This window comes from Malaclemys terrapin, chromosome 1, assembly GCF_027887155.1.
Source record: "Malaclemys terrapin pileata isolate rMalTer1 chromosome 1, rMalTer1.hap1, whole genome shotgun sequence".
NCBI classification, from domain to species: Eukaryota; Metazoa; Chordata; order Testudines; family Emydidae; genus Malaclemys; species Malaclemys terrapin.
In genome coordinates, this window is record NC_071505.1 from 162253688 (window position 1) to 162270059 (window position 16372).

General features: G+C 44.0%; 1 protein-coding gene across 1 annotated transcript in view; it reads left to right on the forward strand.

Annotated features, from left to right (window-relative positions):
- The first annotated feature begins 5359 nt into the window (after positions 1-5359).
- Positions 5360-16372, forward strand: part of TMPRSS7 (transmembrane serine protease 7) — a 48570-nt gene continuing 37557 nt past the window's right edge. The window contains exons 1-3 of the mRNA XM_054023348.1: positions 5360-5410; positions 7816-8017; positions 8877-9007. Of these exons, the coding sequence (XP_053879323.1) occupies positions 5360-5410; positions 7816-8017; positions 8877-9007 (384 nt within the window). The remainder of the gene's footprint in view (positions 5411-7815; positions 8018-8876; positions 9008-16372) is intronic.

Consider the following 16372-nt stretch of genomic DNA (forward strand, 5'->3'; position numbering starts at 1 on the left):
TTTGACTTGCTTTTAGAAACTATAGTCAATTTTTTGTCAATAAAAAATCCTTATCTGTTACTAATAGCTCTTCATACTTTTAAAAGAATTTCTCTATCTTAAGTAATGTAACTTGCCCATCTGTTTACTTCTTGCTGTCTTCATTGCAGCTAATTACGTCTGTTTGTTTCTAAGGCCTGGTCTACACTAGGAGGTTATGTCGAATTTAGCAGCATTAAATCGAATTAACCCTGCACCCGTCCACACAACGAAGCTATTTAGTTCGACACAGAGGTCTCTTAAATTCGATTTCTGTACTCCTCCCCAACGAGGGGAGTAGCGCTAAATTCGACATGGCCATATCAAATTAGGGTAGGTGTGGATGGAAATCGACGCTAATAGCTCTGGGAGCTATCCCATAGTGCACCACTCTGTTGACGCTCTGGACAGCAGTCCGAGCTCAGATGCTCTGACCAGCCACACAGGAAAAGCCCCGGAAAAATTTGAATTCCTTTTCCTGTCTGGGCAGTTTGAATCTCATTTCCTGTTTGGACATCGTGGCGAGCTCAGCAGCACTGGCAACGATGCAGAGTTCTCCAGCAGAGGTGACCATGCAATCTCAGAATAGAAAGAGGGCCCCAGCATGGACCGATCGGGAAGTCTTGGATCTGATCGCTGTGTGGGGTGATGAGTCTGTGCTTTCGGAGCTGCGATCGAAAAGACGGAATGCAAAGATCTATGAGAAGATCTCAAAAGCCATGACAGAGAGAGGGTACAGCCGGGATGCAACGCAGTGCCACGTGAAAATCAAGGAGCTGAGACAAGAGTACCAGAAGACCAAAGAGTCAAACGGATGCTCCGGATCCCAGCCCCAGACATGCCGTTTCTACGAGGCACTGCATTCCATTCTAGGTGCGGCCGCCACCACTACCCCACCACTGACCGTGGACTCTGAGGATGGGATATTGTTGACGGCCGCTTCCTCGGAGATGTTAGCAGACGGGGAAGGTGAGGAGGAGGATGAGGCAGTCGACAGCGCTTACAACGCTGATTTTCCAGACAGCCAGGATCTCTTCATCACCCTCACAGAGATCCCTTACCAACCCTCCCCAGGCGTTAACCCAGACCCTTAATCAGGGGAAGGATCAGTCGGTAAGTGTTTTAAAAATGTAAACATTTATTTTGAACAGAACAGGAATATTAACAATGGGTTTTTCATGATTTGTTTGCCCTAGGCGCTTAACGTTGTAGTCCTTGGCAGTGCAAGTACTGCAAAAGAATCTAACAATGTCCGGTTTATCATGATTAGTTTGCCCTAGGCGCTCTACTTTTTAGTCCTTGCCAGTGCAACTACTGGAAAAGAAGGTCTATATGTCCGGGGATAGAGCTGAAATCCTCATGGGACATCTCCATGAAGCTCTCCTGAAGGTAATTTGAAAGCCTTTGCATGAGGTTCCTGGGGAGAGCGGCCTTATTGTGTCCTCCGTGGTAGGAAACTTTTCCTCGCCAGGCTATCATCAAGTATTCTGGGATCATTGCCTTACAGAGCATGGCAGCATACGGCCCTGGTTTTTGCTGGCTTTCAGGCAGCATGCGTTCTTTCTCGGTCTCAGAAATTCTCAGCACAGTGATGTCGCTCATGGTGACCTGCTTAGAATTAGGGAAATGTTACTATTGGGATTGCTTGCCTGTTCCTTTACAGAACTGTCACCAGCGGTTTACAGCCACGCGGTGGAGGCGGGAGAGGGGCAGCATACAGGGATCTTTCCCGGGGACAGAGTTCATGCTTGCCAGATTGGCGGCAGCAGGAACTGGCCAACGATAGGAGCATTGCTTTGAACGTGAAAGGAGGGCACTGCTATAATTTAAGTTTTAAGCAGCCAAAAGTCTACGGCTTACCATGTCAGCCTGCTACCCGAATTCCGCTGTCCTGCCCCACTTGTCTGATCTCCACTGCAAGACCCCAGGCACTGAATGCGAAGGCTGAAAATGCGACCTTGTCCTGAGTGCGTATGTGATAGGTGCTGTGCACAGTCTTGTTCACAGAGAAAGACTATGTTCATTGTTCACAAAAAATTATCTTTGTGAGGAATTCACTCCCTTTTTCCCATCCCACAGCTGCGAATGTCTCCCGACCTACCCTGGCATCCCCCTCGCAGAGGCTGGCGCAGATTAGGCGGAGAAAGTAAAAGACACGGGACGACATGTTCTCAGAACTTATGGGCTGCTCCCGAGCCGATGCGGCCCAGCAGACCCAGTGGAGGGAGAACATGTCGCAATACCAACGAGCACACAGCGAACGGGAGGAGAGGTGGCGGCAGGAAGACCAGCGGGCGACTCAAACGCTGCTTGGACTAATGAGGGAGCAAACGGACATGCTCCGGTGCCTTGTGGATGTTCTGCAGGACCAGAGGCAGGAGGACAGAACCCCGCTGCAGTCTCTCTCTAACCGTGCTCCCCCGCCACAAACTCCCATACCCCCCTCACCAAAGTCCCAAGAAGGAGGGGCAGCAGGGGCCGTGAAAACTGTCACTCTACCCTTGCAGACTGCTCAAGTACCAGAAGGCTCTCATTCCCCAAAATTTGGTAAGTCCTTTCCTTCCCGCCTCACCCAAGCTCCCGTCCCAGTTTCATCCCCTAACTGTGTAGTTGCTAATAAAAGATATGTTTCTGTTAATTACTGTTTCCATCATGTTCTTTTAGGGGAGAGTGTGTTTGGAGGGGGGGAAGGGGGTTGGTAATTGGAGAGGACAGTCACCTTTACCAGGGTACAGACACGGGGGCAGGTTCAGCAGAAGGTCACACACACATTGCAGTCACTAGGCACCCTGGTCAGTCTGGGAGGTGGTTTTCATATTCGGGGGAGGGGGGGAGGCATGTGACTTTGTGGCAGGGGAGGGTGGATAGAGATCTTATGCAGCGGTCCTTATCCTGGATCACAGAGCCACGCAGCAGGGGATCTGTAACCGTCCTCCCCCGCCACAAAGTCACATAGCCCCCACACACAGAGTCCCGAAAAGGAGGGGTGGCAGGCTCTGTTGAAACAACCAGTCCACCACTGCGGACCACTCTAGGAGCAGGAGCCTGTCATTCCTCGAGTTTAGAAGCGTTCTTTCCATCACTACGCTTGCTCCCCACCACAGTCTGCGTCCCAGTTTCAACACTTTACCGCGAAATCCGTAATAAAGAAAATGGTGTTCATTAACAAAGTTCCATTTATTTTATTTTTAAACGTGTGTTGGAAGGGGGGGGACACGGGGTGAACGGGGTATGTAGCTGGAGAGGATAGTCAACAGTAAGTGGTAAAAAAACGGGGGCATGTTCAGCTTCTCTTTAAACAAACGTAATAGTCGCAGGTTACCCTGCTCACTGAGGAACCTAGCTTTCAAAGCCTCCTGGATGCACAGCGCATCCCACTGGGCTCTTCTAATCGCACGGCTGTCTGGCTGGGCATAATCAACAGCCAGGCTATTCGCCTCAACCTCCCACCCTGCCATAAAGGTCTCCCCCTTGCTCTCTCAGAGATTGTGGAGCACACAGCAAGCTGCAATAACAATAGGGATATTGGTTTCGCTGAGATCAGAGCGAGTCAGTAAGCTTCTCCATCTCCCCTTGAGATGTCCAAAAGCACACTCCACCACCATTCTGCACTTGCTCAGCCGGTAGTTGAAGAGTTCTTTTTCACTGTCCAGGGCACCTGTATAGGGCTTCATGAGCCAGGGCATTAGCGGGTAGGCTGGGTCCCCAAGGATCACTATAGGCATCTCCACATCCCCAACAATTATTTTCTGGTCCGGGAAGTAAATACCTTCCTGCAGCCGTCTAAACAGCCCAGAGTTCCTGAAAACACGAGCGTCATGAACCTTGCCCGGCCATCCTACGTTGATGTTGGTAAAACGTCCCCTATGGTCCACCAGTGCTTGCAGCACCATTGAAAAGTAGCCCTTTCGGTTAATGTACTGGGTGGCCTGGTGGTCTGGTCCCAGGATAGGGATATGAGTTCCATCTATAGCCCCACTGCAGTTTGGGAATCCCATTGCGGCGAAGCCATCTATGATGACCTGGACGTTTCCAAGGGTCACTACCTTTGACAGCAGTAGCTCAACGATTGCGTTGGCTACTTGCATCACAGCAACCCCCACAGTAGATTTGCCGATGCCAAAGTGATTCGCAACTGACCCGTAGCTGTCTGGCATTGCAAGCTTCCAGAGGGCTATGGCCACTTGCTTCTGGACAGTCAGGGCCACTCGCATCTGGGTGTCCTTGTGCTTCAGGGCAGGGGACAGCAACTCACAAAGTTCCCGGAAAGTTCCCTGCCGCATATGAAAGTTTCGCAGCCACTGTGATTCATCCCGGACCTGCAGCACTATGCGGTCCCACCAGTCCGTACTTGTTTCTCGGGCCCAGAATTGCCGTTCCACAGCATCAACATGACCCACTGCCACCATGATGTCCACGGCGCGGGGTCCCGTGCTTTGTAAGAGGTCTGTGCCACTCTTAGACTTCATGTCCTCACTGCGCTGCCATAGCCTTCTCGCCTGATTTCTCAGCATCTGCCTCTGGAAAAGGTGGATGATAAGGTGCGAGGTGTTGACAACGGCCATAACTGCAGCGATGATCACAGCGGGCTCCATGCTTGCAGTGCTGTGGCGTCCGCGCTGTCACTCACCAGAAAAGTGCGCGAACTGATTGCTTGCTGGCGCTTTCAGGAAGGGAGGGCGGGAGTGATGGTTGGATGACAACAGTTACCCAAAACCACCCTCGACACATTTTTTTCCCCAGCAGGCATTGGGGGCTCGACCCAGAATTCCAGTGGGCAGTGGGGACTGCGGGAACTGTGGGATAGCTGCCCACAGTGCACCGCTTCCAATGTCGACGCTTGCCCCGTTAGTGTGGACTCACAAAGTCGAATTACTGTCCTTAGTGTGGATACACACGTTCGACTTTGTAATATCGATTTGTAATATCGATTAAGTACAATCGAACTACTCTTGTAGTGTAGACATACCCTAATTCTTGTTCAGTTAATTTCAGTATCCTGGTTTTGGTGCATTAACATGCTGCAGGAGTCTGTTAAAACTCTTTTTTTTTTTTTTTTAAAGACACCTTTCCTCTTCCTCTTCACCCCTCCTTCCACCCCCCCTCCCCAAACATTTGGAGACTAAAGATACTTGATAGTGTCCTTTTAATGCTCACAACAGAGCAACAAGGCAGATGAAATTACAATTGGAAATTCATGAATGTAAATTGATGCCTTCCTTAGCAAGTTGTCCTGGACACTGGTACCAGTTCTCCTTGGAACAGAGCTGGGAATATGGCCTAGGAATAGGTGCAGCGTCTCTTTTAAACCTGGTGTGAACTTGACAAGTAAGTCTCCAGAATGGATGAACAAAACAGACACGCGTCCGCCAAACCTGAAGATAACCTAAGTGTAAGTAGATGATTTAAGTGCCCTCCACCATTGTACCAGACCTTGCACTGTGCATAGAGGGTTAAACCTATTCATAAATTGACAACCTCTAAATTTTTATTGTTAATTTTGTTTTATCACTTTGAATTAAAAAGTCAATCTATTCTCCTGTCTTCTGATGCATTGCAATGAGCATTTACTGACAGAATTGAAATGTCAGTATGACCGTATGTAAGGGTTAGACTGGTTTCATGACAAGGAGCAAGTTTTTGCTAAGAAATCTATTTCCTGGAAAGAAATCCAGCATTCATCTAAGTATAGCTACCTTTCAAATGTATAACTAAGGCTATCACTGCACTGGAGATTACATGTGGCAGAAAGAATGAGGAGTCATTAAATAATTTAGTGTATTGTGATACTTAAATTGCTTTATTAGCTGAACTGCATTATATAGTGCAAAAACTGACCAGAAGCAGGAGAAAGTTGCATGGTTTGAATAAAACAGAAAACCTAATCCACGATGTTTTAAACTCTTATTGCTTCTATTACTATGAAATGTTTTGGGTTAAACTAAATAACTCTTCTCAATAAATCATATTGTGTAACTATACAGCTTAGCCATTAATGCTGCTGTTATCAACTCGGTGCTCCGGCATTATGCACAAAAGCTTGCCATGCTCAAAAGACTTGATACATTAAGTTCATTTTTTTCCAGCTAAAATGATAGTAGCTAACAGACTGATCAACAAGTTTGAAGTATGAATTTACACTTGCACTCATTAACAATGCAAATACTAGGCAGCCATCATGCATTCCTATAGTTTGAGGGAGTAAGTGGATCTCCTTCCTGCACTAAAATTCTTTTAAACATGCCCATCTTTATGATTAGGCCCTAAAGAAATTAATAGGAACAAGATGGCTAGGCTTCTATAGAAATCAATCTTGACCTGTAAGTGCAATTAGTGATTTTTGGGGTGCTCTATTTGATATCTTAAAAGAGCCTGACTCTTTTTTTTTTTTTTTTTTTTTAATATGATGTGTCTTCAGTGTTTTTTGAAGATAGGATCCTTAAGCTGTCATGTTGGACACCGAAATTTACTAGTTACTTGAGAAACTTACTTGAAAACTTTTGACTGCAACTGTCAAATCGACAACAATATCCGTTTTCTATTTTTAAGCTTTCTCTATTACTATATTCAATAGGATAGCTTAAAAAAAGAGAAGATGCCTGTTAAGTCTATGGTGCTTTTCCATAAGGCTATAGAAAATTGATTTTGTTAATTATTTAGAATCTGACATAACATAATAGACTGGTTCAATGCTAGATGTTTAAGGGTTAAATACAGGCATTTTATACCTTCCTATCTTGCTACATCTGTAGTAAACAAAGTTAAGGATGGTCTAAGAGGCTGGGGGCATCTGAGAACAGCCCATCCTAGCTGACTGTTGTTGATTTGTATTGTATTTTATCTGTTCTTTCTGTAATGATGTCAAGAGCCCTTCTATTAAAGGAGTAACATATTAGGGAAGTTAACATACAGCTGCTTTTGTAACTAAAAAGCCAATTAAATCTGGCTTAGGCTGGTCGTTAAGCGATGGATGTGCATGCTGCTCTTAACTAGAGCTGCACAGAAAAACAAACCTTTGTTGTTGATAGAACCAGTGTGAACTTTGCTGGATTTGCAACAAGCAAAATACATAGTATTTCTTCCCAAAATGTTTTTTCTGATGAAAGGGGAAAATTAGTTTTGTACTCAAACCTCCTTCTCTGCCCCAATTTGTGCGAATGCCTCCTCCTAACTGAGCTTCCACCCTGCCTTCTGCTGCTGCGCTTTGCAATCGATTGCTCATCTGCTGAAATACACAAAAAAGGAAGGACATAACCAATACTCTGAGGGATTGGAAAGGATTTTCTGATACCTATTTGCTAAGCTCCACCCCAAAATGGAATTGGTCAGCAAAGAATTCTCAAAGCAAAACTTGCATTCTCACAGCTCTATCTACCATTGCACTGTGATAGGCGACGTTGTTCCGTGGTGCTTTTTTATTACTACCCTAAGCTGCAGTAGCTGCTGTCTCTTTACTTTTCTATTCCTGCTAAAATGATACTTCCCCCATGCGGGGGCTGGTCATGTACAAATGCAGTGTGGGTTTCATACATAAATTTAGATTGTAAATTGTTTGGAACTATCTTTTTGTTGTGTTTGTATGTGCTCAGCACAACTGGGCCCCACATCATATGGAGGGTGAGGGGAGGTTCCTAGATACAGTACTGCCTTAATAATAAGTTGGGTTTGTATAGTAACTTAGGGGGAAAATGTGTAAAGAAAAATCTCCTCTCTTCTGGGTGCAGGTTAGCTGAAGCGCTGTTTGAAATGTTCCCCGTGGCTCACTGTACATTGATTTTATTTATTTGTTTGTTTTAGGTATCAAATATTTCAGTCCAAATAGTAAATGCAGAAGAGAAATTGGCAAAGAAGATACTTGCAAGGAAAAACTATGGCAAATCCAAATCTAAGAGGAAAGTAAAGAGAACAATATGGAATTTTCAAAATAAAATAATTCTTTTTACGCTGGTTCTGTTTGTGATAGGTGTTATAACTTGGACCTTACTGTGGCTCTTCATTGGTGAGTTACTGAAAGCTCATGCATATTTCATACATCAGTATGTTACTGAAGGCACTCAGTAAATTGCTGTTAGGACCCCAGTTGATCCGAGGTTTCTACCTGCATTGCACATGAATTGTTTCAAGACGCTCTTTTAGGATACTTTCCTTTGTCCCTTATGATATGTCTGCACTGCAATTACACACCCATGACAGGCCCATTCCAGCTGACTTGGGCTTGCCGGGCTTGAACTAAGGGGCATTTAATTGTGTGTAGATGTTCAGGCTCGGGCTGTAGGACCCTGCGAGGTGGAAGGGTCCCAGAGCTTGGGCTGCAGCCCAAGCCTGAACATCTACACCACAATGAAATGCCTTCGTGTGAGCCCAAGTCAGCTAGCATGGGTCAGCTGCAGGTGTCTAATTGCAGTGTAGACGTACCCTTGGATCCTCCATCACAGTGACTTTTGCTTCAGCTGAATGTTGGACATGACTACTGCTAGAATAACTCATTGCAGCTCCAAGCATCAGCCACTTCAAGTCGCCACATGCAAAGCATGCTCTTCTCACGATGGCTAACCATGCTAACTTGAATGCTTGTGTAACACTGACAGATCCCAGTCGTCGGTGGGCAGGATCAAATCGGGGACCTTTGAAGCTTAATGCATGAGCCTTTACCACATGAGCTAAAAGCCAACTGGTTCTTAGTTAAGGCTATAGAGCAGACTAATTTTATCTTTCTTTAAGTGGTCTTGGTGCCACTAGATGGGACAGAACACCACACCCACAAGGTGTGTGGGTTACATACTTCCCCTAGCTGAGTTGCTATTAAAAAGGGATTTAAAAAAAAGAAAGAAATTAACCTTCCTCTATCTGTTTTGCAGTTGAAGCAGAAAACAAAGATGCCTTGTATTTCGTTGGATTATTTCGTGTAGCCAACATAGAATTTCTCCCGGAATATAGGCAGAAGGAGTCAAGAGAATTCCTCTCAGTGGCACAGAACGTGCAGCAAGTGGTAAGAACATAGATCATATTACAGTGTTAGCAAACAGTTTAGAGCCATGAATGCAATTAGAAAAAGCTTCAGTTTTGGCAGTGACACTGGCTGTATAAAGGGTTTGCTGCCTGGAGGAATCCTGGAAGTTTAGGCCTGGAAGGTACCTTCAGAAGTCATCGTGTCCAACCTGCTGCTCTGAGGCAGGACCAAGTAAATCTAGATCATTCCCGACAGGTGTTTGTCTAATCTGTTTTTTAAAAAACCTCAGATGACCGGGATTCCACAACCTCCCTTGGAAGCCTATTCCAGTGCTTAACTCTTTCCTAATATCTAAACTAAATCTCCCAAGCTGAAGATTGTGCTCATTACTACGTGTCCTGCCTTCAGTGGACATGGAGAACAACTGATCACTGTCTTCTTTATAACAGTCCTTTAACATATTTGAACACTTTTATTAAATGTCCCACTCCCCTTCTCCCTCCCCTCCCCCCAACCTGCAGTCTTCTTTTCTCAAACAAGAGAAACAAGCCCATTTTTTTAACCTTTCCTCAGGTCAGGTTTTCTAAACCTTTTACCTTTGTTGTTTGTTCTCATTGTTGTTACTCTCCTTGACTCTCTCTGCAATATGCCCACATCTTTCCACCCAGAATTGCACACAGTATTCCAGCTGAGGTCTCACCAATGCTGAGTAGAGCGGGATAATTACCCCCTCTCCCCCATGTCTTACATCCAACATTCCTGTTAATACACCTTACAATACAAATATTAGCCTTTTTTGCAATTGCATCACATTGTTGACTCATTGAATTTGTGATCACCGTTACCCCCAGGTAATCTTCAGCAGTACTGCTATCTAGCCAGTTATTTCTCCTCATGTAGTTGTGCATTTGAATGTCACCTTGTTGAATTCAGACCAATTCTCCAATTTGTGAAGATCAGTAATTCTGTTCTCCCAAGTGCTTGTAACCCTTCTTAGCTTGGTGGCATCTGCAAGTTTTATAAGCATACTCTCCACTCCGATATCCAAGTCATTTAATATAATTATTGAATAGTACCAGACCCAGGACTGACCCCTGTAGGACCGTACTACAGATATCCTCCCAGTTTGATACCAAACCATTGATAACAACTCTTTTAGTACAGTCTTTCAACCAGTTATGCACCCACCTTTATAGTAGTTTCATCTAGACCGCATTTCCATACTTAGCTTATGAGATGTGAGATTGTATCAAAAGCCTTACTAAAATCAAAATATATCTACTGCTTCCCCCATCCACTAGGCCAGTAAGCCTCTCAACGAAAGCAATTAGGTTAGTTTGGCATGATTTGTTCTTGACAAATCCATGATGATTATTCATTAAAACCTTATTATCCTTTAGGTGCTTACATATTATTGTTTAATAATTCGTGTTCCAGTATCTTTCTGGATATTGAAGTTAAGCTGACTAGTCTATACATTTTTAGGTCCTCTTTGTTCCCCTTTTAAAGATAGGTACTGTGTCTGCCCGTCTCCAGTTCTCTGGGGTCTCACCGTCCTCTGAGAGTTCTCAAAGATAATTGCTATCAGTTCCAAGGTTGCTTCAGCTAGTTCCTTAAGTACTCTAGGATGAATTTCTTCAGGCCCTGCTGACTGAATGCATCTAACTTCAACCTGTTCTTTCCCTGTTTTGGCTTGAATTCCTTCCTTCCTTGTTACTCAACACGATTAATATTAGCATCTGGTTCAACGTTTACCTTTTTTTTTGAGGGGGGGGGAGACTGAGGCAAAATAGGCATTAAACATCTTTGCCTTCTTGATATCCTCAGTTATTAGCTCTTCTTCCCCACCAAGTAGAGGACCTACTCTTTCCTTCATCTTTCTCTTGCTCCTAATGTATTTAAAGAAACTCTTCTTATTGTCTTTTATGTCCCTTGCTAGGTTTAACTCACTGTGTGCCTTAATCTTTCTGATTTTATCCCTATCTGCTCGAGCTATTCTTTTGCACTCCTCCTTAGCAATTTATCCATGTTTCCACTTTTTGTAGGATTCTTTTTTGATTTTTCCCATTGTTAAAAAGCTCCTGATGGAGCCATATTGGTCTGTTCTTATTCTTCCTATCTTTTCTTCGTATCGGTATAGCTCGCAGTTGTGCCTGTAATAGTGTCTCCTTGAGAAACTGCCACCTCGCCTGAACTCCTTTTTCCCTCACATTTTGTTCCCATAGAAACTTATTTATCAGTTCTGTGTCTGTCTGCATTTTTGATGTGTATTGTTCTTATTTTGCTGCTCATTCTTTTGTTTCCTGGAACTCATGAAATCATCATTTCATTATCACTTTTACCCAAATTGCCTTCCAGAATCACTACCAAATCAGGTCTAAAACGGCAGTTTCCATGGTTACTCCCTCTACTTTCTGAAACAACAAGCTATCCCCATACATTCCAAGAACTTATTTAAATTTTGTGTTTTCTCCCCTGTCCCCCATATTACTTTTTCTAACAGATGTCTGGGTATTTAGTACCCCACCCCCTTACTACCAGGTCTTGTGTTTTGATGATTTCTGTTGTTTGTTCTAGAAATCCCACATCCTCTACCCCTTCCTGATTTGGTGGTCTATAGTAGACCCTTATTGTGACAGTGTCTGGAGTGGCTCACGAATATGAGTATCAATCTCAGGGGAGACTGTTACAAACCAGGGTACAACCCCAAACTGTCTCTAAGTTCTATACTTAGATTTCACTAGCCAAGTATCAAGTGTGAACTCCTCAAGCATTGCAACAGCCTTAAAATGGAGTCACAGACACTCCAGTTTGTCTTGCCACCCAGGCAAGTCTGCCTTTGTGACGGGATGGGGCCTTGTACCAAAAATCACAACAATATTCAGCTTACTCCTAGTCCCAAGGGACAAGTCACTTAACCCAGGTCAAGTGCACCCTAGATCTCACATCAAAGACCTCACTGATAGACATTCCTATGATAAACTAACTAAAGATTTATTAACTAGGAAAAAGAAATAAAAGAACTATACTTACAAGATTAAAGCAGGTAAATAGTCACACGCAAGTGAGTTATAGTCGTAGGTTCCAAAAGTAATAGAAGCTGTTGTAATATGCAAACTCCTTAGTCCTAAACGACATATGCAGGTTGGGGATCCCTTGCTTATGCAAAGAAATATTGCTCTCTCCAAATTCCAAGAAGGATAACGATACAATTTCTTCTTGACAGGGATTTTTATCCTCTTTTCCCAGAGCTAAAGTTTGTGCACATCTCCTCTTCATGGTATGGGGGGAACAATCCACAACATCTTTTGTCCACTGATGTTCCACAATGGCTTGTCTGATGTCTATGGGCCTTCTGTTGTTGGGCAAGAGATGACACCTCTCATGGTAAACTAGTATTTCACACTTGGTAATGCTTCTCTCCTGGCAGTGTGAGTTTCTGGTTTCATCGCAAACACTTCTATAGTTATAGAGCAAAACACTTATCTATATCTCATGTTATGAAGCAATATTTATTATAAGTGAGATTAATGCATTCCGCAACTCACAAGCTTTTCATCAGGTCTAAACACATTTTATAAATCTAATACCTGTGTGTTAGTATTGTTAAAATAGGTGAGCCAGACTGATTTCTAGCTATGCATTTGTCAGTGTTCAGTGAGGTCTTGGCATGAGCTGGCCCCTGTCTGCCAGTGTCACAAACATCACCCCCTTTTTGTTTTTTTACCCCTTTTCATCTTTATCCAGAGACTCTCAACTGGTCTGCCTCTCACCTTCTTCTGGACTTCAGAACAAGTGTATATATTAATGCATAATGCAACAGCTCCTCCCTTTTTACTGTGCCTGTCCTATCTGAACAAGCTATACCCCTCTATACCAATATTCCAGTCATGAAACTTATCCCACCGAGTCTGATGCCAATTAAGTCTTAATTTAGCTTGTGTACTAACTTCCAGTTCTTCCGTTTTGTTCCCCATACTCATTGTATTGCATATAGGTAGCTAATATATCTTTTATTTATATTTATATAATATAAACATATACACACTTACCTGTGGGGTTTTGTAACCTGCTTCTTTTGAACCTAGTTTAAAGACTTCCTCCTTAGATTGGCGAGTGTGCAGTGATGTTCTTCCCCTTCTTGGTCAGGTGGATCCCATCCCTTCCCAGTAGACCACCTTCTGGGAACAGCATCTCATGGTCAAGGAAGCCAAAGTCCTCCCATTGACAACATCCGTGCAGCCATGCATTCATCTCCAGGATGCACATGTCCCTACCTGGGCCCTTACCCTCAACTGGGAGGATGGACGAGAACACAACCTGTGCCTTTCACCCTTGTTCCCAGAGCCCTGTAGCCACTTCTGATCTGCTCAGGGTCATACCTGGCAGCCTCAGTAGTTCCCACATGGATGGGACTAGCATGATGTATAGTCAGAAGGATGGATGAGTTTCAGTAACCTCTCTGTGACATCTCTGACATTGCCCCCAGGCAGATAACACATGTCCTGGGACACTGTGTCTGGTTGGCAGATGAATGTGTCCATCCCCCTCAGAAGAGTGTCCCCAACCAACTGCACCCTACATCTCATCCTTTTGGGTTTAGTGGCCAAGGGCCTCCCAGCCTTGGGGGCGGGTGGCTTCTCCTCTGCCACTGGGGTCTGTTCCTCTCCCCCTGTTGCCAGCACAGCTTACCTTGATGGACAGAGGGCCTGGAAGTGGGTGGAGTGCTGTCCACTGCCCGAAGTGGCCAGCAGCCAGTCTCCATCCTATAGAGCAGCCAATCCTTCCTCCTCCTCCTCTGGTGTCACTGTTGTCATCTGTAGTCAGTTATCATGTTTCCACACACATCCTGTCGCTGTAGTCCTTGTGCTCCTGGATGTTACAAAGACGAGCCACCTCTTCCTGCAGCTGGCTTACTTGCTTCCTGAGGGATGGCATTGACAGACCCCTCCCACACCCGATGGTTCCCTCTGCCTGGCTTTTGTCAGTGGGGACGTGCAGGCCACACGCCCAGCAAGTCAAAACCAGGGCCTAGGTGGAAACCTCTAGGATCAAGATGTCTGGTGTAAGATCCCACAGGCAGAGGAAAAGCTAGGGGTGGTGTTGGTGACATGCCATTTTCCTCCTATAGTGAGTGGTTCTATGTAGAAAATCAGCTGGCTACCTGCCTTTGTTTCACCAACCATGTGGAAGGAAGGAAAGAACTGGTTGCTTTTGAGTCTTGTTTGTCACAAATTAAACTCAGGATGGGTCTATTTAAGTTTACAAACCTTTCATACAGTCCTGCATCCATTAATGGATGCATTTGATACGGGAGACACTGAAAAGAAACCAGCATGGAACCCCATAAACCCCATTTTTAGGGTCACTCTTCAGAAATGAACTGCCATCTAATATTAAGCTGGAGATATTGAATATGAAGACTTGATATATGTTGCCTGTTTCCTGGCCTGCAGCATCAGTAATGTCTTTAGAACTCTTGAATGCATTTAATTTCCTCCTAATGCTTGCCTGTTTTGAAGAAGCATTATTCTTCCCAAAATGCTTTGCTCCAGTCAGACACAGCAGGAGCAGCACGCAGAGCATTCCATAGTACGGTAGAACTGCTGAACTCAGGGAAAATGGTCAAACATAAGAGTTTGTGACTCAGAGGAAAATGGAGACGTGAAGGCAGTTGTTTTAGGAAAATAGTGAAGATTTAGAGAGGGAGAAGTCTAGTGTTCAGAGATGGCAGTATTGTCAGCCACAAGCATTCAGCAATCATGAATCAGGCTGCAACAAATCAGAAGATTTTTGAAGAATAACTGCTAGGTCTTTTTTTATTTGCTTTCTGATGTTTCAGCCTTTTTGTTAACGTATTGCAGTTTTTCCTGCAACCAGGAGGACCAGAAACTTTAAAAAATGAAACGGCTACGCGTTCATATAAGAGCTATGGATTGTCAACTAAATATAGAAAGAGACTAATGATAAAATGTTGAGAGTTGGCAAAACTGAAAAGAGCAGTCATTGGAAGCCATTTGCAGTGCATCATTAGTATTCTTGTTCCTGCAAAACCCAGCAACTGTTACATGCTCTGGAGCTCTATCTACTGGCAACTTATTTCCATATATATATATATGGATGTATTGCACCTCTGTAATAAATAGCAGCAAGATGGGGAGGAGGGTAACTGTAGGATCTGGCTCAGAAAATACTTGCAAGTGGGTAAGTTAAACTTTCTTGTTCTGTTTTACATGTTTTTGGTGGGGTATTTGTAGAGTGACCAGACAGCAAAAGTGAAAAATTGGGATGGGGTGGGTAGTAATAGGAGCCTATATAAGAAAAAGACCCAAACACCAGGACTGTCCCTATAAAATCGGGACATCTGATCACCCTAGGTGTTTGAGTGTAGACACGCGGGGGGGGGGGGGGGGAGGGAGTTACAAACCCCGCTTGATTATTGGAGGTTCTAAGTCCAGATGTGAGCTCTGTTTGTGTCTCACTCTTATAAGTGGCCTTCATCCCCTTGTCACACCCAGTTCTGATCTTTACCATTCCACAGAATTTAATTTTGGGGAGAGTAGGAGAAATAGGGCTTTTTAAAAGGAAAAGAATGTGATTTTTAGAGCCCATGTGGTGACTGCTGCTTTTTCACCTGAATCTTATCTGCTTGAAAAGGGAATCGTTCATGTAAACAAAGAGAAAATAAAATGGAATAGTCCAATGTGATACACCGACTAGGGAGGGGAAGTTCTTTTGCCCCTGTATTCTGTAGAATGTTTTTGAAATGATGCCCCTTTGACCTTCCATTCTGGCTCAAAGGTCACTGCAATATATGGCTTTCATAAGAGAGACAGTGAAATAGGGGAAACTCATCAAGTTATCTTCCTCCCCCTCAGTGAAAAGACCTAATTGTTAATAAATCACTTCAAGCCTAGTCTGGAGAGGTATTGAACATTCACAATTCCCTTTGATTTACAGGTTTTTAATTAGTGTTTCCTGACATTATTATTTAGTTCCTTACATTTAACGTTATAAATTGGGCACAAACCAAATATCAGTCCCTCCTTGATTTTGTAGCTTATGTCTTCCTCCAGAAGAAATGGCCACAGTGTCTAGCCACTCATGTCCATGCTGAATTAAATGCTGTCTACAGGAATCAAAAGTGGCTCAAAACTACTTGAGGCATATGCCACCTAGTGGCAAAATGTAGTATGCTTCTTCCAACAATACAGTAGCAAAACCAAGTTTTAACTCTATTTTGGAACATTCTAAGACAGTGATTCTCAACCTTTGCCGGCTACTGTACCCCTTTCAGGAGTCTGATTTGTCTTGCATACCCCCAAGTTTCACCTCACGTAATCTACTTGCTTACAAAATCAGACCTAGAAATACACAAGTATCACAGCGCACTGTTACTGAAAA